This window comes from Lolium perenne, chromosome 6, assembly GCF_019359855.2.
Source record: "Lolium perenne isolate Kyuss_39 chromosome 6, Kyuss_2.0, whole genome shotgun sequence".
NCBI lineage: Eukaryota > Viridiplantae > Streptophyta > Magnoliopsida > Poales > Poaceae > Lolium > Lolium perenne.
Genome location: NC_067249.2, coordinates 73,869,522 through 73,892,379, shown reverse-complemented (window position 1 = coordinate 73,892,379; position 22,858 = coordinate 73,869,522). Strand labels below are relative to the sequence as shown.

At 46.0% G+C, this 22,858-nt stretch overlaps 2 protein-coding genes and 1 long non-coding RNA gene across 8 annotated transcripts; 1 reads left to right on the top strand and 2 right to left on the bottom strand.

Moving 5' to 3' along the window:
- Positions 1 to 6,817: 6,817 nt before the first annotated feature.
- Positions 6,818 to 15,277, top strand: LOC127307692 (uncharacterized). Of its 4 annotated transcripts, XR_011746945.1 has the most exons (6): positions 6,818 to 7,304; positions 8,199 to 8,886; positions 9,456 to 10,350; positions 10,480 to 14,236; positions 14,329 to 14,761; positions 14,864 to 15,277. It is a non-coding gene; the product is annotated as an uncharacterized lncRNA (long non-coding RNA). The 4 variants fall into 4 exon arrangements; XR_011746944.1 differs by having other exon boundaries at positions 9,456 to 14,236; XR_007855759.2 differs by having other exon boundaries at positions 6,820 to 7,304; positions 9,456 to 14,236; positions 14,656 to 14,761.
- On the bottom strand, positions 9,255 to 16,101 carry LOC127307690 (ABC transporter G family member 39). 2 transcript variants are annotated; one of them, XM_051338442.2, is made up of 23 exons: positions 15,561 to 16,098; positions 15,272 to 15,392; positions 15,083 to 15,171; positions 14,907 to 14,991; positions 14,623 to 14,782; positions 14,462 to 14,538; positions 14,285 to 14,335; positions 14,117 to 14,207; positions 13,724 to 14,025; positions 13,360 to 13,641; positions 12,800 to 13,277; positions 12,624 to 12,727; positions 12,381 to 12,543; positions 12,174 to 12,296; positions 11,984 to 12,093; positions 11,564 to 11,896; positions 11,165 to 11,455; positions 10,989 to 11,072; positions 10,767 to 10,900; positions 10,460 to 10,687; positions 10,195 to 10,366; positions 9,849 to 10,103; positions 9,255 to 9,757 (listed from the first exon to the last, which is right to left on the bottom strand). In XM_051338442.2, the coding sequence occupies exons 1-23, from the start codon at positions 15,905 to 15,907 to the stop codon at positions 9,497 to 9,499; spliced, it is 4,341 nt and encodes a 1,446-aa protein (XP_051194402.1). In that variant the 5' UTR covers positions 15,908 to 16,098; the 3' UTR covers positions 9,255 to 9,496. The 2 variants fall into 2 exon arrangements, with proteins under 2 accessions (XP_051194402.1, XP_071677971.1); XM_071821870.1 differs by having other exon boundaries at positions 12,624 to 13,277; positions 15,561 to 16,101.
- A 1,749-nt stretch (positions 16,102 to 17,850) lies between these two features.
- Positions 17,851 to 22,574, bottom strand: LOC127307691 (uncharacterized). Of its 2 annotated transcripts, none has more exons than XM_051338444.2 (9): positions 22,356 to 22,574; positions 21,001 to 21,099; positions 20,497 to 20,927; positions 19,339 to 19,399; positions 19,151 to 19,204; positions 18,664 to 18,732; positions 18,480 to 18,545; positions 18,316 to 18,384; positions 17,851 to 18,187 (listed from the first exon to the last, which is right to left on the bottom strand). In XM_051338444.2, exons 1-9 carry the CDS (start codon positions 22,464 to 22,466, stop codon positions 18,098 to 18,100), a joined length of 1,050 nt encoding a protein of 349 aa, XP_051194404.1. In that variant the 5' UTR covers positions 22,467 to 22,574; the 3' UTR covers positions 17,851 to 18,097. The 2 variants fall into 2 exon arrangements, with proteins under 2 accessions (XP_051194404.1, XP_051194403.1); XM_051338443.1 differs by having other exon boundaries at positions 20,491 to 20,927; positions 22,356 to 22,572.
- Between the last annotated feature and the right edge of the window lie 284 nt (positions 22,575 to 22,858).

Here is a 22,858-nt window from a genome sequence, read left to right as displayed (position 1 = left end):
TACCATACTACTTTGTGTTTTACTTTCCAAGTCCCAGTTTTTGTCTTACAAAGCTTTTACTTTGCTTATCAAGGTTTACTTTAATAAGTTAACTTGAGTCTAGATAAGGAGTAGTACAAGAGCATCAAAGTTAGCCAAAAGAGATACAAGTTAGTTAGCACCCCTCATGATTAGTTGCTAGTGCTAAAACTAAAATTGACTACTCTAGACGGGAAACATGTGAATCAAATGACTTTGAAAACCTTGGAATGATGAGTCATTCTATTGAAAGATTTTGAAGGTGAATATGACTTGTGAATGGCATGGTGAATTATACAAAAACTGATGGTTGGGTTTGGATGCGATACCATTCCAATTTTAGAGTACCCCACAATACCTGAGTATGGGTAGGGCTTAACTGGAAATTTATGTGCTTTAGTATGGGTTCCCTCTAAACAAGCGTCATAAGGGTTATGCCGAGGCTGCCTCCGTGAAATGTGAAATGACGTGAAAATGAGGTGACTATCCTACCCAAGCCATGTGCAGTTCCCAGGATGACGGTTTGTTATCACTGGGATGCCAAACTCATGGGGAGAGGTGCCTATACTAGGGTATGTAAGTGAAAGGTTATGGTTGATGATCCGCATACATAGTATGATTATTCAAGGCTATCTCTGACGGATGTAATCAAAAGTTGTGGTACAAGTGTACAACCTCTGTAGAGTGTAAAACTATTCGAATAGCCGTGTCCACGGTTACGGACGGTTGGAAAAGCCATACTGTTCCGTCATCAGACCCTTTTCAAAATGTGACATGTGACTGGTGACTTGTGACTTGTGACTTGAACTTGAAAGGTGAATTTGACTTGATCACAACAGAGTTGTGGGAATGACACTAATGTTCCCACTTGAGTTAATTAGGCAAATAAATAGTCTTTTACTACTAAGTGCTTATGAAATAAAACTGGCTTTATGCAAATAAACCTAGAGCTTAGAACCCCCTTACTATAGTTGATAGTGCTTACATTAGTATTAGTTTGCGAGTACTTTAAAGTACTCATGGATTTGTCTCTGGCTATTCAAATGGCCAGACTATGAAGAGGAGGACCAGTACCATGATGATGGACAGCAGGACGTCTATGATAACTAGGACTACTCCTGACGTCAAGCGTTGCCTGTGGAACAGATGGACCGCGACCACTACTTCGCTTCCGCTATGTGTTTTGTAATTTGATCTCTAGATCCACTATGTTGTAAGACTGGATCATGTGATCCTCTATTGTAAGACGATTATGGTATGTAATGAATGATGTTCTGTGATATCAATCTCATCAATCTATTATGTCTCTCAAAAACAATATTCCTGGGATTGCGATGTATGGCATAATAGGCATATGGACTTAAAAATCTGGGTGTTGACAATGCCGGCTACAAAGAAGCAAATCTTCAAGCCCGCCTTAGCCTTTAAGGCATCTCGAAGATACCAAAAAGGTGTATATGGTCAGGGTGAAAGCTCCCAACAAGCCATCATTGGTGTTGGCTTGGACCAAGCAAAGGAAAGCACGTTCGTCAAGTTCTTGCGTGCCAATAGGGATATATATGCATGTAAACCTTATGATAAGACGCCTCGGCGCTGGTACTGGCGCCGCTGAGAAGACGTATCGACGATGGGTCACTGCCAGGCGGGCCAGCCGAAACATCCGCCAGACGCAAGCGGACACTTTGTGCGTCTGCGCAGTGTCCGCAGAGACGCATCATAGACGCATATTTGGGTCAGGTTTGCGTCGTCGCGGACGGTCTGGTCACTTTGCATTGTCCCGCTGAAGGTGGTACCAGACGCATTTTTCAATTTCCGTCCTCGCGTTGGAGATGCCCTTATTAGAGCATCTCCACTCGTCCCCCCGACGAGGCCCCCGAGCGACGTTTTTCCCATCCGGACGGCGAAATTCGGCCCAGTCGCGCCCCCGGTTCTTCGTTTTCGTCCGAATTTGGCCCTTCATCCATCCGGCGAGCCCACGCCATCCCCGGCCCCCCGGGGACCTATCGGGGACTCCGGACGAGTGAAAAGCGGGGAAGGGCCCGATCTGTCGGTGACTCGACACACGAACCCCACCGCCACCTCGCTCAAAATCTCCCCCACCCCTCGTATCTCTCTCGCCGCCGGCACCACCCCGCCGGCTTGTTGCCTAGATTCCACCGTCCCTCCTTCCCCACCTGCCTATATTCCGCCGTCTTTCGACGACGGCCTATCTGGCTGCTCTTCCGCCGGCCTGTTTTCCGACTTTGGCCTGCTCCTCGTCGCTCGCGGCTCGGGTTGCCTCGACCACGCCCGTCAGGTGTTCGTCCATTTGCCTCGCCGGCCATGGACTCGGACGAAGAGGAGGAGCAGATGTTCGTCAAGCTTATGCAAGAAGAGATGGCAGTAGCCGCCCAAGACGACGAGCACATGATGATCCTCGGTTGCTTGGCAAGCATGTACGCCGGACTGGCAACTGGTCGACGTGGTGGGTCGGCACCAGGTCGCCGGAAGTGCAAGTCGAGACAGCGAATGGAGGGCTACTGCATGTTGTACGCCGACTACTTCGCCGACAATCCATTGCACGGTGAGAGTGTTTTCCGACGTTGTTTCAGGATGAGTGATACGTCTCAAACGTATCTATAATTTCTTATGTTCCATGCTAGTTTTATGACAATACCTACATGTTTTGTTCACACTTTATATCATTTTGATGCGTTTTCCGGAACTAACCTATTGACGAGATGCCGAAGTGCCACTTCCTGTTTTCTGCTGTTTTTGGTTTCAGAAATCCTAGTAAGGAAATATTCTCGGAATTGGACGAAATCAATGCCCAACATCTTAGAATTCCACGAAGCTTCCAGAACACCCGAGAGCCACCAGAGGAGAGCCCTGGGGGGCCCACACGCCAGGCCGGCGCGGCCCAGGCCCTGGTCGCGCCGCTCTATTGTGTGGTGGTTCCGTACCCCCTCCGACTCCGCCTCTTCGCCTATTGAAAGGTCCCTGACCTAAATCTTCGAGACGGAAAAGCCACGGTACGAGAAACCTTCCAGAGCCGCCGCCATCGCGAAGCCAAGATCTGGGGGACAGGAGTCTCTGTTCCGGCACGCCGCCGGGACGGGGAAGTGCCCCCGGAAGGCTTCTCCATCGACATCACCGCCATCTTCATCACCGCTGCTGTCTCCCATGAGGAGGGAGTAGTTCTCCATCGAGGCTAAGGGCTGTACCGGTAGCTATGTGGTTAATCTCTCTCCTATGTACTTCAATACAATGATCTCATGAGCTGCCTTACATGATTGAGATTCATATGAGCTTTGTATCACTATTAGTCTATGTGCTACTCTTGTGATGTTATTAAAGTAGTATATTCCTCCTTCACGGTGTAATGGTGACAGTGTGTGCATCGTGTAGTACTTGGCGTAGGTTATGATCATAATCTCTTGTAGGTTATGGAGTTAATTATTACTATGATAGTATTGATGTGGTTTATTCCCCCTTCATAGTGTAAAGGTGACAGTGTGTATGCTATGTTAGTACTCGGTTTAAATTGCAAAGATCTATTATGCTCTAAGGTTACTTAAATATGAATGCTGAATGTTGTGGACCTTGTTAACTCCGGCATTGAGGTGCTCTTGTAGCCCTACACAACGAATGGTGTTCATTATCAAACAAGAGTATATGTAGCACAAAGGAAGAGAACTTATTTATTATGTGATCAATGTTGAGAGTGTCCACTACTGAAAGTATGATCCCTAGGCCTTGTTTCCAAATACTGCAATCATCGCTTGTTTACTGTTTTACTGCATCTTTACTTCCTGCAATATTACTACCATCAACTGCACGCCAGCAAGCACTTTTCTGGCGCCGTTACTACTGCTCATATTCATTCATACCACTTGTATTTCACTATCTCTTCGCCGAACTAGTGCACCTATACATCTGACAAGTGTATTAGGTGTGTTGGGGACACAAGAGACTTCTTGTATCATGATTGCAGGGTTGCTTGAGAGGGATATCTTTGACCTCTTCCTCCCTGAGTTCGATAAACCTTGGGTGATCCACTTAAGGGAAACTTGCTGATGTTCTACAAACCTCTGCTCTTGGAGGCCCAACACTGTCTACAAGAATAGAAGCACCCGTAGACATCAATGAGCAGAAAGCTATTTCTGCAAATTGTGTATGCCATCCGAGACTTTGATCCCTACTTCAGATGCAAGGCGGATTGCACTGGTTTGGTTGGATTTTCGTCACTGCAGAAGTGCACAGTGGCTATGAGGATGCTGGCGTATGGAGCTCCCGGTGATAGTGCAGATGACTATCTTCGGATGGCGGAGTCCACCGCCCTTGATTATTTCTACCGGTTTTGCAGGGCCGTCATAGCAGTGTTCGGGGACTATTACTTGAGATCACCCACTGTCGAAGACACTCAGAGGATCCTTGCAACAAATGAAGCTAGGGGTTTTCCAGGGATGCTTGGAAGCATTGACTGCATGCATTGGCAATGGAAGAACTGTCCGTTTGCGTGACAGGGAATGTACAAGGGTCACAAAAAAGGCTGCACTGTGATACTTGAAGCAGTGGCTACCCATGATCTCTGGATTTGGCACTCTTTTTTTGGTATGCCTGGATCCAACAATGACATCAACGTCCTAAACTGCTCCCCGGTCTTTTCCAAGCTTGTTGAGGGTCATGCTCCCCCGGTGGACTATGTGATCAATGGTCGGCACTACAACAAAGGATACTACCTTGCAGACGGTATCTATCCAAAGTGGGCAACATTTGTGAAGACTATCTCGAACCCTAGCACCCCCAAACTTTGCAAGTTTGTCAAGAAACAAGAAGCTTGCCGAAAAGACGTCGAGCGTGCATTTGGTGTCCTCCAGCAGTGATTTGCTGTCGTCCGGTTCCCCGCTATGACTTGGTCCAAAGATCAGATGTGGGAGGTGATGAACTGCTGTGTGTGCTTACACAATATGATTATTGAAAATGAGCGAAAGCATCCGGTTCCTCTGGCTGAGCAAGAAGCACCATATGAGAGAGAGAGTCCTCTTGCACAGCCTAATCACCAGGTGCCTCCATCATGGGCCGCCTTCATTGCTATGCGCTAGGAGATTCGAGACTCTACAATGCATCAGCTGCTGCAAGATGATCTGGTGGAGCACATATGGAGGCTCTGAGGCAACGCCAACGCCGACGCCAACTAGTCTGTCTTAATTTGTTTGAAAAATTGTGAAATTGTGTGCTTCATTTGTTTCAGCACTTGTTAAACATTGTACTGATTATCGCCGAATTTGTTTCAGCAATTTTCGTACTCTTGGTCGCCGAACTTGTTAAATTTTATGTTAAATTTATTTGAAATATGTCAAATGGTCGAGGTTGGGGGTTTCTTGCCGGGGGACGGCTGGAACTTCGGCGCTCCCCAGACCGAAAGAAGTCCATATAACCCCCCTAAGTATTGTGTTTGGGATGTTAACCCCCCCCCCTAACTATTAACTAGGACAAATAACCCCCCTAAGTATGCAATACCAGTCAAATTACCCCCCATACCGGATTTGGTTGTTTTGCAGGTGGTTTTAGTCTACGTGTACAAGTGGTTTTAGCCAAGCGGATTCTGGTCCGGTTGAATCTCTCGTGATCTTGGCTGTTGTCGACGAGATCCGATGATTGGCGGCAGAAATTGATGATTCGAGGGTGGCTTAGACTGGTCGAGTTCCCGCGCCACTCCTCCCTCCCATAGCGCGCCGCTCTGCTCAATCGCCAGGTGACCGTCTGTCCGACGGCAGGAAGCTGGAGAGGCACTGGCGTCGCCCACGAGACTGCCTGCACCAGATTGAGTATGTGCATCATCGCTAGGTGACTTCGCCTTGCAGCCCGAGACCTTGGCGCCGACAAACAAGCGCTGGCCACCACAGAGAAGCGATCTCTCAGATCAGATGCGTTGGTGCTCAATCGAGGTTCAGAGCGACGGCCGCCCAAGAAAGGTCTTCACCGTCGACGACTGGCTGGCGAGGCTGTCATCGGCCACGATGCGGGTTCGGTGCATGACGAAGCCGCTAGTCTGCTGCCGGTCGGGGTGGCCGTGCGCTGGTCACTATGCGTGACTTCCACGGGAGCTGGTTGTTAGACCGAAGATAACTGAAGCTCAAGCTTCAGATAAGCACAGACCAAGTCCACCGCACTGAGTCCACCGCATCCAGATATCCATGCAGTGCGTGCATGACGTGCGTGCATTTAGTCAGGATCTCAACTGAGTTAGTCAGCTCGTGTGTGCGTGTGTTGTTAGCCATCGATCCGGCAGCTGAAGAAGATGGCCAGGTAGCCCTTGACGCGTACCGCCGGGACGAATTGGGGAGGAGCTCTCACCTCTCTGATTCCTCTCCCGTCGGGGACGAAACGGGGATGAGCTCCAATCTCGCTGAATCGGGGACGGCCGCGGCGGATGCAAACTTTCTGATTCCCAGTCGCATTCCCGCGAGATCGAATGTGGCGCAGTGGTTTACCGTTGCAGCGGAGGGACGAGAATAACAGAGCGGCGATGTGTGCAGGAGAGGAATTTCTGCCGGAGAGAGGAGCGAAGCGAAGAGGAGCCGGCGAGCGGCTCGGTGCAGTGCGACCAGTCACCAGACAAGCGCCGGCTGGCTGAAACCACTTGTACAGGTGGACTAAAACCACCTGCAAAACAGCCAAATCCAGTATGGGGGCAATTTGCCTGGTATTGCATACTTACGGAGGTCATTTGTCCCAGTTAATAGTTAGGGGGGGTTAGCATCCCAAACACAATACTTAGGGGGGTTATGTGGACTTCTTTCCCCCAGACCAAATCTTCCTCCAATCCGGACGAAAATTTCGTCGGATTTGGGCGTGGGGAGCGCCAACGAGTGGGAATGCTCTTACAGTACGTTGACTACTAAAGAAAAACCGGACCAAACCGGATGAAGTCTTCCGCGTTGTCCGTCCCTCGTCGTCTGTGGACAGAGTGAAGCGATGAGGAGTGGTGGTTGGGTGCAGCCGTGGAGAGGTCAGAGGTCCGTCATTCCCTACCTCGTTGTCGGCCGAGGGGGCAGAGAAGCCTGGATCCTCGCGGGAGAGGAGGGAGCTCAGGGATGGTCCGATGCGGAAAATTAATGGAGAGAGAGGGGGAAAGTAGGCAGATGGGCTGGGGTGGGGTGGGATCCTCGCGGGAGAATGCTATTGCTAGCCATGACGAAAAAATGTAGAATCTGAAGGAGCAAGCTATTGGATGTCGACTCGGCGGCGGGGGACACTGGATCGACCACCGCCGGCGCCGGGATCGTTTGGCGGCAGGCAAGGTGAGAACGACAACCTCCCGCGATTAATCGAGATCTTCTGTCATCTAAAATGTAGAAAATCTGGTGGATTAGTGGACCTGGAAGTAACTGGTTCAGTAGTACTTACCATTTATTTTTTGATGCATTGGCTTATACTACTTTTGTAACTGATCTCAGGTAATAAATTGAGAGAAGTAGTATAAAGGGAAGTACTATGGATCAGAGGGAGTAACAAATTGATAAAGGGAAGTCTGTCTCGTTAGCACTCAGCTGAAGCACCGTGCCTTTCAATCTGTAGCAATCCACAAACTTAAAGAAAAATGTCATTCAGACCTTGTTTAACTAGCTAGGCACCTCGGCAATTCCATCTAGTTCAGTGGCGACGGATCTCGCCGGCGGAGGGCGCGTACGGCTGCTGTGCTGCGCCAAGGCATAGAGCAAGTTTCGGCTATCTGCGAACGACCAACGACACCATGGGACGCAGGGAGCGTCACGAAAGCAAGAACTATAAGACATGAGTTCTGAGCCCACACATGCATCTAGCGGGAGAACTCCATATTATTCTATGGAGGAAGAAATGCGAGCACAAGGGAAGCACATGTCTTTAAAACGTAGCTGTTATTTTCTTTGGCACCCCATCAAGCATCGAAGATGCTCGATGGCTAGATATGCCTGGGGGTTGTACAATGTGCTCTAGATATGAGGACAGAGTTTAAGTCGGTTACCGATATTATTAGCTGGGTTCTCAAGTTCCCTCCTAGTATGAGAGGCCTAGTAGCAACTAGTGTTACTGCGGTTTTATGGGCTTTATGGAAAACTAGAAATGTTGCTTGCTTTAAGAATGTCTTTCCTTATGATCTGACTAGTGTTATTGCTCTAACCGCTCACTGGATGGACTCGTGGGCTGTTCTTCAGATCCGAGGTCGACGCGGCTTGCAACACAGAGGACAAGACGCTGCTGCGTGTGGCAGCTGAAATCTTCAGTAAAAAGAAGGGATGGGCGCCGATGGTGTTTAGACTTGAAGGTTAAATGACGAGAAAAAGAAAAGAGAAGAGATGATAAAACTTGAGATGAAAGAGTAATGGTAGGAATAACAAAAAAGTAGACACTAGGCCAAGCTTGATGTTCTGTCTTGGAATAGAGTTGGGTTATGTATTTGGTCTTTGGGTACCTGTTTTGTAATGTTCCTGGAAGTTGGAAAAGGAGTTTGTAGTAGAAGGTCTGTTTTCTATCCCCTGAGAAGCAAAGGTTCTGAAGTTTGTTAATCCGGTAGGTGCTCTGTGGGTGAATTTCTGGGAGGTTGGAACTTCAAACGTGGTTGTTTATCTGGTTTCATTTTCCATTAATGAAATCGGGGACTATGTCTTTAATTCGAAAAAATCAAGCATCGAAGCCAAACTAGGCACTCGTTCTCTCCCCTAAGCACCCGGTGTTTCCAGCGTGGCAAAATAAACCCGGTTTTCTTCTTACTGGGAGGGCTGTGCCGGCGGTGTTCAGGACATCTCCACCTCACCAAGCTGTTGCCCCTGGTCATCTTCTTCTCAAACCTTTTCAGCATGCCTGCAACGAACAGGCAGAGAAGGTTATCGCTGGCCATCTCAGGTACACAAAAATTCTAAACTTAAGTTGGTGTTTTATTCGAGATTAGATTCTTACGTTGATTAGCTTAAGGCTAATAATGTCTAACATATACTACAGTTTTAATTTATTTTCTATGGCCACACAATTTGATGTTTGCTGAGAAAATTAGCTCCAGGTAAAGAAGAAACAAAAAAAAGGCTTTGCGCCATATTATTTGTTGAGATAACAGAATTGAAGATCATATCAGTTTCCAAAGCTAGTTTTCGAAGGAAATTTGTCGAGTCTCCCACTATGTTCTTGACATTATATGAGGCATGCCGTCTTCTTGCGCATGATAATCAATCGTCAACCTTTTTTCGAGGTAGCAATTGAACCAAATATAGACAATCTTTCTGAAAATATTCATCATTGTATTATTTTACATGATTACAAATTACAATGGCCCCTTTTCTGTTAATTACAGACTGTACAAAATTGAACTAACTGACCTAAGAAAACTGTTAGCTTCCTAAGAGTGAAACTACTTATACTGATCAGTATATTGTCTCCTCATTTACTTTCGCCCATGCCGGAATGCCATCACTTTGCAGCAAGCTGAAGCAAAGCTGACTCTGTTTTGAGGCGGCTTCTATCATCTTCTTTGGAAGTTAAAGACTTTGATGGAGAAGGCAAAGACAAAAGCAAAGAGAACGGTGAAGCCTACAACACCAATAGCCATAAAACCTACGTAATCGTGCCTGAATCCAAAGAATCTGTTGATGAAAGCATCCACCGCTTCTCCATCCTCCAGCCTAACATCTGCTATATCTCCATACTGTGAAGCGACAAGTCCGTACAGAGTCCATGCCACCGGACATGCCCAGGAGTACCATCTCCACCATATTGGTATCCTCTGCAAGCCAGCCATATAATTTAGCATTGGTGGTATGGAGGAAATGTAGAGTCTGTTTCATAGTAGAAATGAACTAGTCGTGGACACTTACTGGTCGGGGGACAAGGAAGCCAGCAAAGATATTCCATACTGCATAGAATGCAGTTGCAACTATGGCAGCAATGTCACTGTTTGGTGTCATGGCGACTGCCATCATGCCATAAAACGTGAAGTACAGGAAGGTGAAGAACATGAAGAACATGTACCAAAAGAATTTCATAAATGCCCAGTCTAAACCAATCAAGCTGTAGACAATCAGACCATACACAAGGGTCTGAAGGAAGACATGTGGGATCTCAATGAAAACCTGTTGAATGGTTAACATGGTTGGAACTTAGACATGAATTGGAGGAAGAAACCTGCAATCTTTTATATTAAAATGTTGTGGCGACTATTACCTGTGCAAAAGCATAGGGTAGAGCAGAGTACATCCCGGCAGCCTTTTCTCGGTAGAAGACTGTCCTTTCGACGTCTACAATCGGTTGAACGCATTGTCCATTCTGAATTCCAATGAAAATGACTGCTGCATACATGGAACCCAGAGAGTTGAACAGGTCCTGTCTCTTATCTCTGAAAGGAAAGATAAAGTACAAATTAGTTTCTGTTTCTCATTATGGCATAATGGATCAGGGTCTTAGTTGGAGCTTTAACAATGGTACTTACACTTTCTTGCCTAGGTTCAGGAAGATAGTGCCGAAGATGAGGGCAATAACCATCGTGAAGAATATTCTAGTCGCAGTGTATGATGGATTTCTCCAGTATGACTTGTGCTGCTTCCACAGGCAAGCAATACATTGTGTGAAGAAGGACTGTGCGTACTGGTTTGGGAAGCACAGGTCCGTCGATCCAGGAGGAGGTGTGCTTAGTTCACTGATCAGAGCTTTGTTCCTCCTGCCATGATACATTTGAATCAGTGAAATGGGAGAGAAGTATTGAAAAAGCTGAAACATCATTCTGGGACTGAACATACCGGTATAGGTCAGAATTCATGTATACTTCGGCGAAGTTGACCCCCAGGGCATCTTCTTGAGATAGGGTAGTCACTTCTAGCATCCAAGTTGCAGGGTTGTAACCATCCTTGATTTTCTTCACTCCTTGTATTCCCTGCATTTGGAGCACCAAACAAAGTTATCACGCATGCCATAAGTTGGAATCTGGGTGTTCTATTTAGTAGGTTAGTACTGAGGCTCACCTCAAAGTAACTGATCAGATGGCATGAGTTGTGTCCCAAGGGTCCAACATATATTTCTTCACCTCCCCGTTTCATCAGAAATAGCTGTTCAAGTTCAATAATAACATGTGAGTGCTCATATGAGAGACATCCAATCTTCTACAGCTTATGATTTTGCCATCCTGGCTGCAACTTACCTCATCAAAGGCTTCAAAGATGTCAATGCTTGGCTGATGGATGGTGCAGACAACTGTTCTTCCTGTGTCAACCGTGTTTCTGACCGCCCTCATCACGATTGCAGCTGCCCTTGCGTCTAGTCCAGAAGTTGGTTCGTCCATGAATATGATGGATGGATTAGCAACAAGCTCAACAGCAATGGTGAGCCTTTTACGCTGTTCTGTGGATAAACCATTCACTCCTGGCAGTCCGACCAAGGCTCCCCTCAGTGATGTCAGCTCGACGAGTTCCATGACTTGTTCCACAAACATCTGCAATCATGAAGTTAATCACTTCAGTACTCCTGTGATCAGTTGCAATGAGAAATTTGCAATGAGTTAGTGCTTCTCAATTAGCAGAATAAAGTTCATTCAACTTACTTTTCTTGCCTCCGAGTCTACATCGGGGGACAGTCGAAGCCATGCTGAGTACACGAGGGATTCATAAACAGTGACATGTGGAGAGTGGATATCATTTTGCTCACAGTAACCAGCAATCCGGGCAAAAGTTTCCTGGTTCTTTGAGTAACCAGAGATGCTGATGTCTCCTTCAATGTAGCCGCCAGTTTTCCGTCCCGCCAACACATCCATCAAAGTTGTCTTACCCGCCCCACTGACCCCCATCAATGCTGTTAGAACTCCTGGCCTGAAAGCTCCGCTTACACCTTTCAGGAGCAATAGCCGGTCTTCATTAATACCTTTGTCCTTCATTTCCTGTCAAAGATCGGTGCATCAGTTCACTATCTGGCATTCGCACTGGTTGGTGTTGAACATGGGGCAGAACTTCTTGGTTATGCTTACCTGAGGCATGTCCACAGAATATCTGATATTGTCAAAGGTGATTGACAAGGCAGTAAATGGTAACGCCATTCCCCTATTCCTGGTGTCAGCTCCAGTGATTTCACCTCTTCCTGCATTTGTTACACTTGTTACAAGGATGCAATCATGGTATGCTTTCCTTGATGCATTTTATGCAAGAATTGTTACTGACCATTGGAAGGTGAATTCCGGTTTTCCGTTCCAAGAAGCTGCAACTCTATGTTTTCTCCTGTGCGATTCACATGCTTCTCCCTCAGCTCCTCTTCGGAAACAACATTTTGACCCTTTCCAAGTGCTGTAGTTACAAGAAGGAGGTCAGCACCGACATAAGATGTTTAGGATGGGTGGACCAGTGAATCACGGTTAAGAAGGTACTCACGGTCAAGTAAGTCGAGGAACACAACAAACAGTACATTGAAGAGCATGATGTATCCAAGTAAGGCACCAACGCCGATCCAGTACCAGTTTGGGTCGGTAAAGATGCCCCGCGCCTTCAAGACTTGTATGCCAAGTGTGTCGGTGCTCACGGTCGGATCAACAACCTGCGCAAAGATTGGTATTTGTTTTTGAGTTAATCTGTCCTAAATTAGAGTGGTCGGGAGCTTAGGAGACACTGCATTACCTTCCGCCAGGTATGGCCCAGGAACTCGTTCACCGCTATAGCATTCTGGGCATACATCAGAGGGGAGCACCAGTAGCCCCAAATCCACCATGCCTTGATGTTATCTGCAGAAAGAGAACTCAGCACGATAGTCTTGATAATTGACACGAAAATCGCTGAATGGAGATTCAACGTACCTCTAGCTATCAAGTAGCCACCGAGAATCAGAAGAATAAGCTGAGCAAATGACCCAAACGTATCTGCAACGACCATCTCTCTTCCCAATGCAGCAAGAACCCGGAAGAGACCGGATGCCATCTGGCTGATCAGTACAAGCAACAGGTAATGGCGGAAGAACCTTACGATGTTTGGATCGAAGCCGATAACATAGTAAGTCATGCAGATCCACACAGCACATTCCAAGAATGATATTGGGATCTTGAGCACCCATGTAGGCAATCCATATGCCCATGATGGATAGAAGAGCAGGTCCCTCTGCTTATAGAATATGGGCAGCTTTGCAATGCTCATAGCGAGCTCCGCGAATCCATTGAACAGATGTGTGAGTAGGCCAAGGAACATCGCACCCATGAAGATCACTCCATCTTCGACACTATCCCGGTGCATCTTGGTACGCAGGAATACAGTCATCGCGATGGTCCCAAGGATTATGAGCTGGTACAAACATGGAACTTTCATGAGGCTTTCCTATCGAAATTCAGGATTAAGGAGGACTTCCAAGGAGCAAGACGCATACCTGGACTACTTTAAAGATGTAAACGAACGAGTTCCTCTTCATCAGCAACCACTCCCTAGAGAAGCAAGCCTTCAGAAGCTCCATCTTGCTGACACCAAACTTCAAAGTCGTGAGTGCAGCGGGATGGTTCCTGGATCGGTCGAACGGCACCCTGAGCTCCGAGCCCATCTTACGGCCAACATGGAAGGCTTTGAATGCCTCTGTGAAATCGTTGACCGAGATGTATCGATATGGCTCGTTACTTCGGCACCAGTACTGGTGTTGATCCTTCCTAGATGTAACCTGTGATATCACAATGAACACTGTCAAATATGGAGTTTCTAGTCCCAAGATTCAGCACAAAGAACTCAGGTGGCTCACTTACTTCTTGTAAGAAGTCTGCAACACCTTTCCTCTCAGGGCATCTGAATCCCATGGCCTCAAAGAACTCGAGAACATTTTCTCGAGGACCCTGGTACACGATTTTCCCCTCAGTGAGCAGAACAATGTCATCGAAGAGCTCGTACGTTTCAGGTGCAGGCTGAAGCAGTGCGATCAATGCTGTGCCGCCGAGGATGTGGACAGATTGCCTGAGGGAGTTGACGATCTGGTACGTCGTGGAGCTATCCAGACCGGTGGAGATTTCATCCATGAACAGTGCCTTCGCTGGCCCGACAAGCATCTCACCTACGCAAATTCAAGGATTTGAGAGATCAGATTTTACTGCCATGATCAAAAGGCCAATTTTGTGCTTTCCTTAACTGCATATCGCACATACCTGTTGTCACACGCTTCTTTTGTCCTCCCGAGATGCCTCTGATCATGCCATCACCAACCATTGTATCTGCGCAGATTTCCAGACCCAAAATCTGCACGAGAAATGCAAGTATGGTTAGAGGTATATCCATTTCTCTGGCTTCCTTTTCATGTTATATATGGCACTCACTTTGAGGATGTAATCTGTGATAACACTTTCTTGACCTTCCACAGAGATGGCCTGTTTGGACAGAGCAGTAGAATAAATAACTTGAGTAACTCTTGCTCATTTCTGTTCCATTCAAAAGGGTAATCTTGTCTAATTCAGAATAAGCAAGGACTTTGATACAAATGAAATGCACCCCACCTTCATGTAAACATCAATATCAGGATCTGGCTTAATGTTGGCTTCTTTCTCCCTTCTTGAGAGTTCAGCAAGCATGTCTGTAAATATGAAACTACCATAAGAATCACTATACACAATGTGAATAATCACCCTTTTCACTTCACAGTGCGCGTGTAACATACCGTAACGGGTTCCGACTCCTTGGCATCTTGCAGAGAAGGCCAGCGTCTCCCTCACCGTCATTTCGCCGATGTGGAGATCGTGCTGCCCGATGTATGCCGATGTCCTCTGTGGGACGAACTCATCCATGTCATGCCCATTGTAGGTCACTCTCCCTGACACCTGAACATTTGCAATTCAAATTCATCAATATTACAGCTCACAACTTTATCTTCCCTGAATAATCTTATTTCTGCCGGAAAGGGAAAAACTACTAAGAATCAAGAAGGATGTGAAGATGTACTACCTTGAGTGTCGAATCCAGTTTCCCTGCCAAGGCTAGGAGCAGGCTAGTTTTCCCAGACCCAGGGGGACCAAGCAACAATGACATCCTGATCGAACAAACTCCGCATGATTACAACTACACTCTACAGGCGAAATGTGAGATCGTGTAAACAGAACAGTTCTTGATTCCTCACTCACCTGCCGGGTCTTACGACTCCGCTGATGTCGTGGATGATCGAGATGGGCCTCTTCCCGCTGGAAACAATGCGTAGAGCGCTCAACACGTCCTGAAGGATGGAAAGAATCTCACGAGATTCAGAAACTGAAGCTGAAACCACTCGACATCATGTACTGAACCTTTCGGTTGTTACGGAAAAAAATGCATACGATGATCTTGTTGGAGAAGAAGTTGGTGAACGTCGGGATGCCCCTGTTGCCGACGTAGGCCTCGGCGTCGATGTTGAGGTTCTCGAACCGCACCTCGATTGTCGGGTTGTCGATGCCGACTCTGCAAACATAAAAAAGAAAAGGGAAACATTTTTAAGAAACAGAGAATTTTGCGCTGCAGCATCAAACAGTTTCTGATACTCTACTAGAAATGTTTGTCAGTGTCATTTGTGCTCATAAATAAATGGATGAAGAGAAGTGGAGTGACGAGGAAGCTCATTCATCGTACCGCTCCATCCGGTCGCGGAGCTTGAGAAGGAAGCGCTCGTTGTCCTCCTCGGCGGTGCGCATGAGCCGCTCGATGAGGTTCTTCCGCTCGCTCAGCCCGAGCCCCAGGATGTCCACCTCCCGCCCGGCCCCGCCGACGTCGTCGACGGCGCCGGGGAGGAGGATGCCCTTGCGCATGCGGTCGTAGGTCGGGAGCCTCTCGATGGCCGCCCACCGCAGCGCCTCCTCGTCGTCCTCCTCCCGCGCCGACCTCCCGAACACGTCGCTCCTCCCCGACGCGCCCCGCCACGACGACGCCGTCCGCCGCGCGCTCCCGCCCGCCGAGCTCCCCACCCTCACGATCTCCATGCCGGTGATCCTTCCTCCTTCAGTAACTTGCTGTTGCCTGTTGATCTCCTTCACTCCTTGGTTTGCGGTACGATTGAATCTCCTCTTGCGAACACTGCTACCTCGAGCTCTTGCTGTTTGCTCTCATGGAGGGTTAGAGGAAAGCAGAGTTGGATCGTTAGTGTCTGAGGAGGTAGAGGCCGGTGCAGGAAGTATAAATACCTGCGCCCTCGCGCCGTCCGCCTGCTAGCTAGCGAGGTTGATCGGAACGCGGTAATCCAGGTTTAGCGAGGGTGGCGCGACATTGCATAGCATGGTTACTGCTCCTAGGTCCTGCATGTGACACTAGTACGCAGCTTTCTTTCTTTATTGGGCGGTCTCGTCTCCAGCGTGCACAGTTTGACCTTCCCGGCGCCACAACGGCTTGACCTCTTCAGGTCGCTCTTGTCGGACCGGCCGCCCGCTGCCGTCCAGCCCCGGGTATGGGGCTCATCGCGGCCGTCCATCTGCCGATCTGCGGCTTGCGGCTTTACACTTGGCGTGCTGGGGCCGAGGGGTTTATGTACGTACGTGTGGCCCGGCAGCTCAAGTCAGCCATGTAGGTGAAACATCGATTAGTGGCGGCATTGTGGACAGTAGCTCTCGAATTCACATTCATGGCATACACATTTCATATGTTATTATCATGCAATGTTATCGAATATTAGGAAAAATATTGGGTTGTGACACTGAAACAACTAGTGTGTGGAAATCAAATAGTCCAGCTAAGATCTGTGATCGGGTGACAATATCGTTTGTACACTTTCTTTCTTAGAGGTGTCGTTTTTTGGAAAACCTTTTTGTATTTCGGGTGATATATTTGGTAGTGGTTAGTGTGATGCTGTTACGAGATCACAAGGGCCTTTTTCATTTTTCTTCTGTTTTTTATTTTTCTTTTGGTTGTGTGCATCCTGAACGTCTTTCGAATATTACGCTGGTGCAGAAGATCGGTATAATTGTTATCGTGATATTAATAAATTTCTTTTGTAAAAATGGGAAGCCTGTTCTTTCGCTGGGACAGCATCTTTCTAGTGTTCCTGACCGGTTTATGAAATACAGCTACCGTTGCTATCCGACGTTGTACTTCAGTACTCGTCATATTTAGACTGTAAAAAATCCCAGATTTCAGTGGTGGATTGCAAAAAATCAGAACTGAATCTCTCTTGTGATTCCAATCCTCTACAAATAGGCAATTTAACTTAATAATCACTTTGATTAGCATTAAAACGACTGAATCTCTAGGTAATCAGGAGCAACACTACAGTCAGTCAGCGACGCTTCTTCTCCACAACCGCGTCATCGCCAAGTACGTCAGTCATCCTGGTTCCTTTGCTAGGAAGTACAGCATCGCGCCGAGACATCAGGTACTGGTTTAAGTCAACAAGGGCTTGCGCCTCTGGTGCCAAAGACAATAAAGGCGGCAGCAAGGAGCAAGGACGGATGTAGTACGTACTCCAACTTAGATCAGTTCACGGGGTCTCAGGTCTAGTCATTAGTCAAGGATGGATAGCCAGCTCTGGTAATTGAGGATACTGGATGGAAAGCTTTGCAATGGACTTCAAGGTCTTTGTCGATGGAGGGTAAAGAGCAAGACTGAAGCGCAACCGTTCACGCCTAAACCTTAACTCATTGTTGAAAATTTCAAACACTAAGTTTATTTATATTTCAGTTTTGAGGGAATATATCCACATTTTATATCAACTATGTACAGTTATGTATTTTCAATCTGGATTCAAATCTTATGACTTATAGTATCGTCAACTGCTCTTGGTAATATTCACGACCTATCCTCAACTTAGCAATGTTTCGGAGTTTTCTAGTATCAGGGGTACACCAAACCTAAGAGCACATATACCCTAGCAGCGCCATTTTTACTTCATCATTTTTAGTTAGAGACGGTTTTGTCTCTACTGGTACACATTAGGTAGTGTTAGCCTGCCGCTCAAATAAAGGGCTTAAACCGCAAATACTTCGGGGAAATTTCTGAACAGCATCCACCAGAATGTTATGGCCAGCCTACGAAGAGATTCTCAAACTTAAATAACTGCACTGATTGACATACTAAGGGCAGCTTACATTACAGACGGACACAAGTCAGACAGGTACTCAGGACGGATAGGTCTTGATGGCATCAATTAATCAAGGTATTTCCGGCTCAAAACACAGAGGTCTTCAGGCCACACCGTTCTCGTACCCTGAACCGTCTTTGGTCGTGGCATCTTCAGCCATGTCGATCTCAGCCATCGCAGAATCAACGAGAGCCTGTGATATATGTGAACAGAGTGAAAATCGGTGCTTGTAATAACTGGCAACTGTAAAAGCTGCAGCCAGCTTATTAACACACTACTGATACCATATCACACAACAAGCAAATATGCTGGGGAAAAAACCTTGAGATCATTTTCAGCATTCTTGGCCCTTTCATTGAAGTCCTGAAGTTGAAGAAAACATTTGTACAGCTGCACGCGTACAATTTTGCAATGAAGTCAGTTGCTTGATTTGCTTATCTTCATAAAAGCAGCAGCTAACCAGTGAACACAACAAGCACACATACCTTTGTGACAACCAATTGTCGCTCTGACGAAACTTTACGTGCAGCAGCCAGATCTTCCTCTAACTTCTGCATTTTTTTAAGAATTTTTTTTAAAACAGTCCTCACAATTTGGCACCCACTAGCTCAAATGAGAATAAGGCAAGTTATACATAAATAAATATTCCAATATCAGGTAAACAATTACCAGAGATTTCTTTTGCAAATCTGCAATGTGGTGTTCTTTGCTTGTAACCTTATCTTTGATCTGAGAAACCTGCAAACAACAGCATTGACATTTATCTTTCTAAAATGAAGTGCAAATAATAACAAAGCAGCTCCTAATATCGGTCAAGCTAATGCCATTGTCGGTCTATCATCATTGATTCATACTGTGTTGTTGTGACTGATAAATTTCTGAAGTGAACAAATAATACAACAGTTGTAAAGGCAACCATAAGTAAGCAACTAGTATGCGTCAACCTGAATACATGATATAAGGCATTTGCTTACTGAGTACACAGGGTCTAGCATATTTAATGCTTAGGATTTTGTTGGCTGTCTATTCCTACTTAAGGAATGTAGAATTTTTTTGTCAAACAGATCCTATGTAGAAACGAATTCATATTAGCTCACACAGTTACAGCTTAGACTGACTCTCTTGAGATGGTATACACTTCACGAAAATGGAGTACCTCATTTTCAAGATCCTCATGCATCTGAATGGCCTTGTCCAGCTGGTGTTTTACCTAATACAAGCACACAAAGGTAAGGTAGATGTTCGAATTTACCAAAACAAGCAACTGAGAGCAGATCGCGAGAGTCACGAAAACTTGCGGACGACCCATTCAAAATAGCATAGAACAAGGACAGATGCATTTACATCATTATGAAGATCATCACTGGAACTTGAAATCTCTCTGCTATCACGAGCTTTTGGACGGCTGCACGAAAAGAAATGAAAGTGAACATCTAATCCAGAAAAAGATCTCTTTAGTACTCCACAACTAAACATGTGGCATGCCTAAAGATTATGGTTTTGCAGAAACAGAAACCAGCAAATGAAAGCACATCACATTTTAGAAGTCAAAACTCATGTGACATTTCAGACTGTCACACTTGTCAAGTATAATAAACAAAATAAACATGCAGAATATTTTACTAATAATTTATTTAGTTATATTGGGCTGCCAAATTTCATATATCAAAGAACTAAAGTATTTTTATTGTCCAAAACAAGTACTATGGGTCCAGATCCATTATTGCTATCTTAGTGAAGCAGATCACTTGTTTTTCATGATTAATATACCATAAACATAAAGCATTTGTAACACCTTGTCAGCATAATCAAGTCCATTACGTCGATTTGGAGTTGTACATTGTCATTCTTGGTCATCATAGTGCAAACTTACTGTTAGTTAAGTACTCCCTCTGTTCCATAATTCTTGTTGTGGTTTTGGTTCAAATTTAAAATAAAACCACGAGAAGAATTATGGAATGGAGGGGGTATCAAACTAATTTGCGCTCTACCACGAACAGAAATACAAATCAACAATAAAAGACCACATGTGCAAGAGCTGGTTGTTAGATTCTATTAATGGTGATGGTTTGACTAATGGCATGCATTTAAGCAAATTAAAGCAATCTAAACATTGAGCCAGATCAACATACATTTTCAGTAAGCTAACAATCTGTAAGCTTGCCAATGTAAAATTACACTATCCAAAGAACTTAATGTACATAATAAGACGAATGCATGGTACCGTATGGATATTATCCACCTACACTGTTCAAAGTTACTATATATTGTCTTATTATTTAGAAGGATAATGAAATGTAATTCCCAAAGGAGGTGTTGCAACTTTGCAGCTATTCAACTAGGGTCTTAATATTTCAGTAAGTCTCATGGCCACAGAACTTTTTTCCTATAACTAAGAAGTAATGATCTTATTCACTCCCAACAAGCTCATGGTTAGCAACTTAGCAATATTAACATAGTTCCTGTTAACATATCATAACTATGAAAAAGTAATACCTGAACCTTTTCCTTGGTGGCTGTTCCTTGTCTTTATCTCTTTCACTATCATAGCCTTTTGAATTTTCCTTCTCTCGGTCATTATCAGAATCCACATTACGCGTCTCCACTGGACGTTCATGGTCTCCCCGATAATGGTCTCTAGCACGCCTCTCATCTCCTTCATGATCTCGATCCATGGAATAGTCCATATCTTGATCAAATCCCCCACGCTCATCATATCTGTCCCTACCATGGTCGCGAGGTCTATCACTATCCCTGTCATGGTAGGGATCTCTATCGCGGTGACGATCATAACTCCTTTCCCTATCCCTTCTGTCCCAGTATCCATCCCTTCCATCTCTTATAGGATCGCGACGGAAACTATCACGCCCAAACTCACGGTTGTCAACTCTTGTCCGCACTTCATTTACTCTAACAGCACGATTACCTATTTGCTGTTCCGAACAACAAAATACTCAATACAAGAGAAAGAAACATAGGTGTCAAAGTTCCATATATGAACTATACCTTGCCATCCATTTGCATGATAGCACGCTGAGCAGCCTTAGGGTGAGTGTAAGTAACAAACCCATAACACTTGCCCCTGACCCTCTGGTCATTTATCACCTGCAATTTGCAATGCACAAAATGATCAGGAAACGATAGTATCTAATTGCACGCACAATCTTGATCTCCCATAGATCATATCACAAGGAACCACTTCAAGGAAAACCGTATCATTAAATTCCAACAACTCAAAGCAAACAAGCAAGTAAATCAGAGTCATTTATGGCATGTGATCTTGTATGGCGCAGAATGTTGGCCTACTAAAGGAAAACAATTCAGCTAGACACGTTTAGCCGAGATGCATATGCTATAGTGAATCTGTCACCATACAAGGAACAACCAAAATCATAATGACGACAATTGCACAAAAGCAACACCGCGCGATATGGTTTGGGCATAAGGATGCTTCCAAATGCTCCGGTGGATAGCTAAATTTTAATGTCGGCTGTATAAGGAGAGTCGGGGGCTCAACCATAAGAGATTTGAAGGAAAGGGTTGTACCCAAAGATTTGGGTTTAAATAGGAGAATGTGGAAAATAGCTATAACGATGCCAGAATCATGACCTCCAAATCAGGCTTCTTTTACAAGTTATTGCTATTGTTATTTTGTGCACATTCATGATGATGGGACTTAAATAGGCAAGATGAAACTTTAAGTTTTGTAAACCAGCTTTAATAATGATTTTGACCTGCGAAAAGATTACACCCGCCACAAGGGCATATTCACAAACTAGATCATAATGTCCTGAAATCCATGCCTTGATATCAAAGATTCACTTGAATGGTACTCCTGAAATCCAGACTTCTAGGCATTAAATCAAATACTACCTGAAATCCAAGCAATCCCCCTCCTAGGATAGGAACACCACAAAAAAAAGAAACTGGTACCTGGAACGCAATTGACACCGACTTAAGCACCAAAAGAGCAAACACTACATCTGCACATCCGTCTTTCCATTTCGTCTCTAGAGAGGCAAAGTCCTCTCTTATCCAGTAGTGGAGCTCTCCCAGAATCAACTTTATCCCACCACTCCATGCGCTCTCATTTGCACGTAATCAAACAAAAAGACATACATAAAAGCCCCACTCTGAACCACGGAACCTGGCAGGCGCATGGTTCCGCATCGAAGCGGCGGCGGCAGCGGCAGCAGAACGAAACCCTAAAACCAAAATACATTTTTTTTTCGTCCGAATGTACGCGGAATAAAATCGCGCTACCAAACGACCCATCACGCCAGCCCCAGCACCGGGCAGCTCGAAGGGGGCGGGCTAACAAGGAGAAGCGGGGAGCAAAACGGAGGTGGGGGGTTCATTACCTTGACGGAGACGATGGTGCCGCAGGGCTCGAAGTAGAGGCGGAGCATCTCCTCGTCGGCGTCGTAGGGCAGGCCGCCGACGTAGACGGAGGTCTCCTCGTTCACGGCCATCTCGCCGCCGGCGACGTGGGCTAGGGTTTTGGGTTTTTTTTTCCTCCCGATCTCGCGTCGAGGAGAGCGGGGAGGCAGGACAGCGGAGCAGAGAGCGTGCCGGATCTCGCAGAGTAATCCGGGACGGAGACCCGCGTGCTCCCGTCTGATCCTGCGCCCGGGAGATCTCAGCCGTTCGTTTTGGTTGTGGGGTCAGAAGCCGGAAGCAGCCTCGTCGTGCTCCTTGGTTCGTGGCCCAATAGAAATTTCACTCGGTTAAATTTCAGCCCAAGTAGAGCCCAGGGTTGGATGAAGATGCAATGTGACATAAGTTTCTAGAATGGGTGGCCCATGTAAAGCCCAGAGTTTGATTTTATTTTTCGAGGATACACCGTAGAAAGGTGTATCAGTCA

Bases quoted from the DNA above. Each gene is read 5' to 3' on its own strand.
- LOC127307690 (XM_071821870.1), bottom strand. From the start codon at position 15,907: ATGGAGATCGTGAGGGTGGGGAGCTCGGCGGGCGGGAGCGCGCGGCGG. The intron at 15,393-15,560 runs GTACGATGAATG...TTATGTTTGCAG, and splicing joins CTCCGCGACCGGATGGAGCG to AGTCGGCATCGACAACCCGA. The intron at 14,026-14,116 runs GTATGTGCGATA...GAATTTGCGTAG, and splicing joins AAAGAAGCGTGTGACAACAG to GTGAGATGCTTGTCGGGCCA.
- LOC127307691 (XM_051338443.1), bottom strand. From the start codon at position 22,466: ATGGCCGTGAACGAGGAGACCTCCGTCTACGTCGGCGGCCTGCCCTAC. The intron at 18,546-18,663 runs GTAATTGTTTAC...AAAAAAATGCAG, and splicing joins ATTTGCAAAAGAAATCTCTG to AAGTTAGAGGAAGATCTGGC. The intron at 18,385-18,479 runs GTATGTGTGCTT...GTACGCGTGCAG, and splicing joins GACAATTGGTTGTCACAAAG to CTGTACAAATGTTTTCTTCA.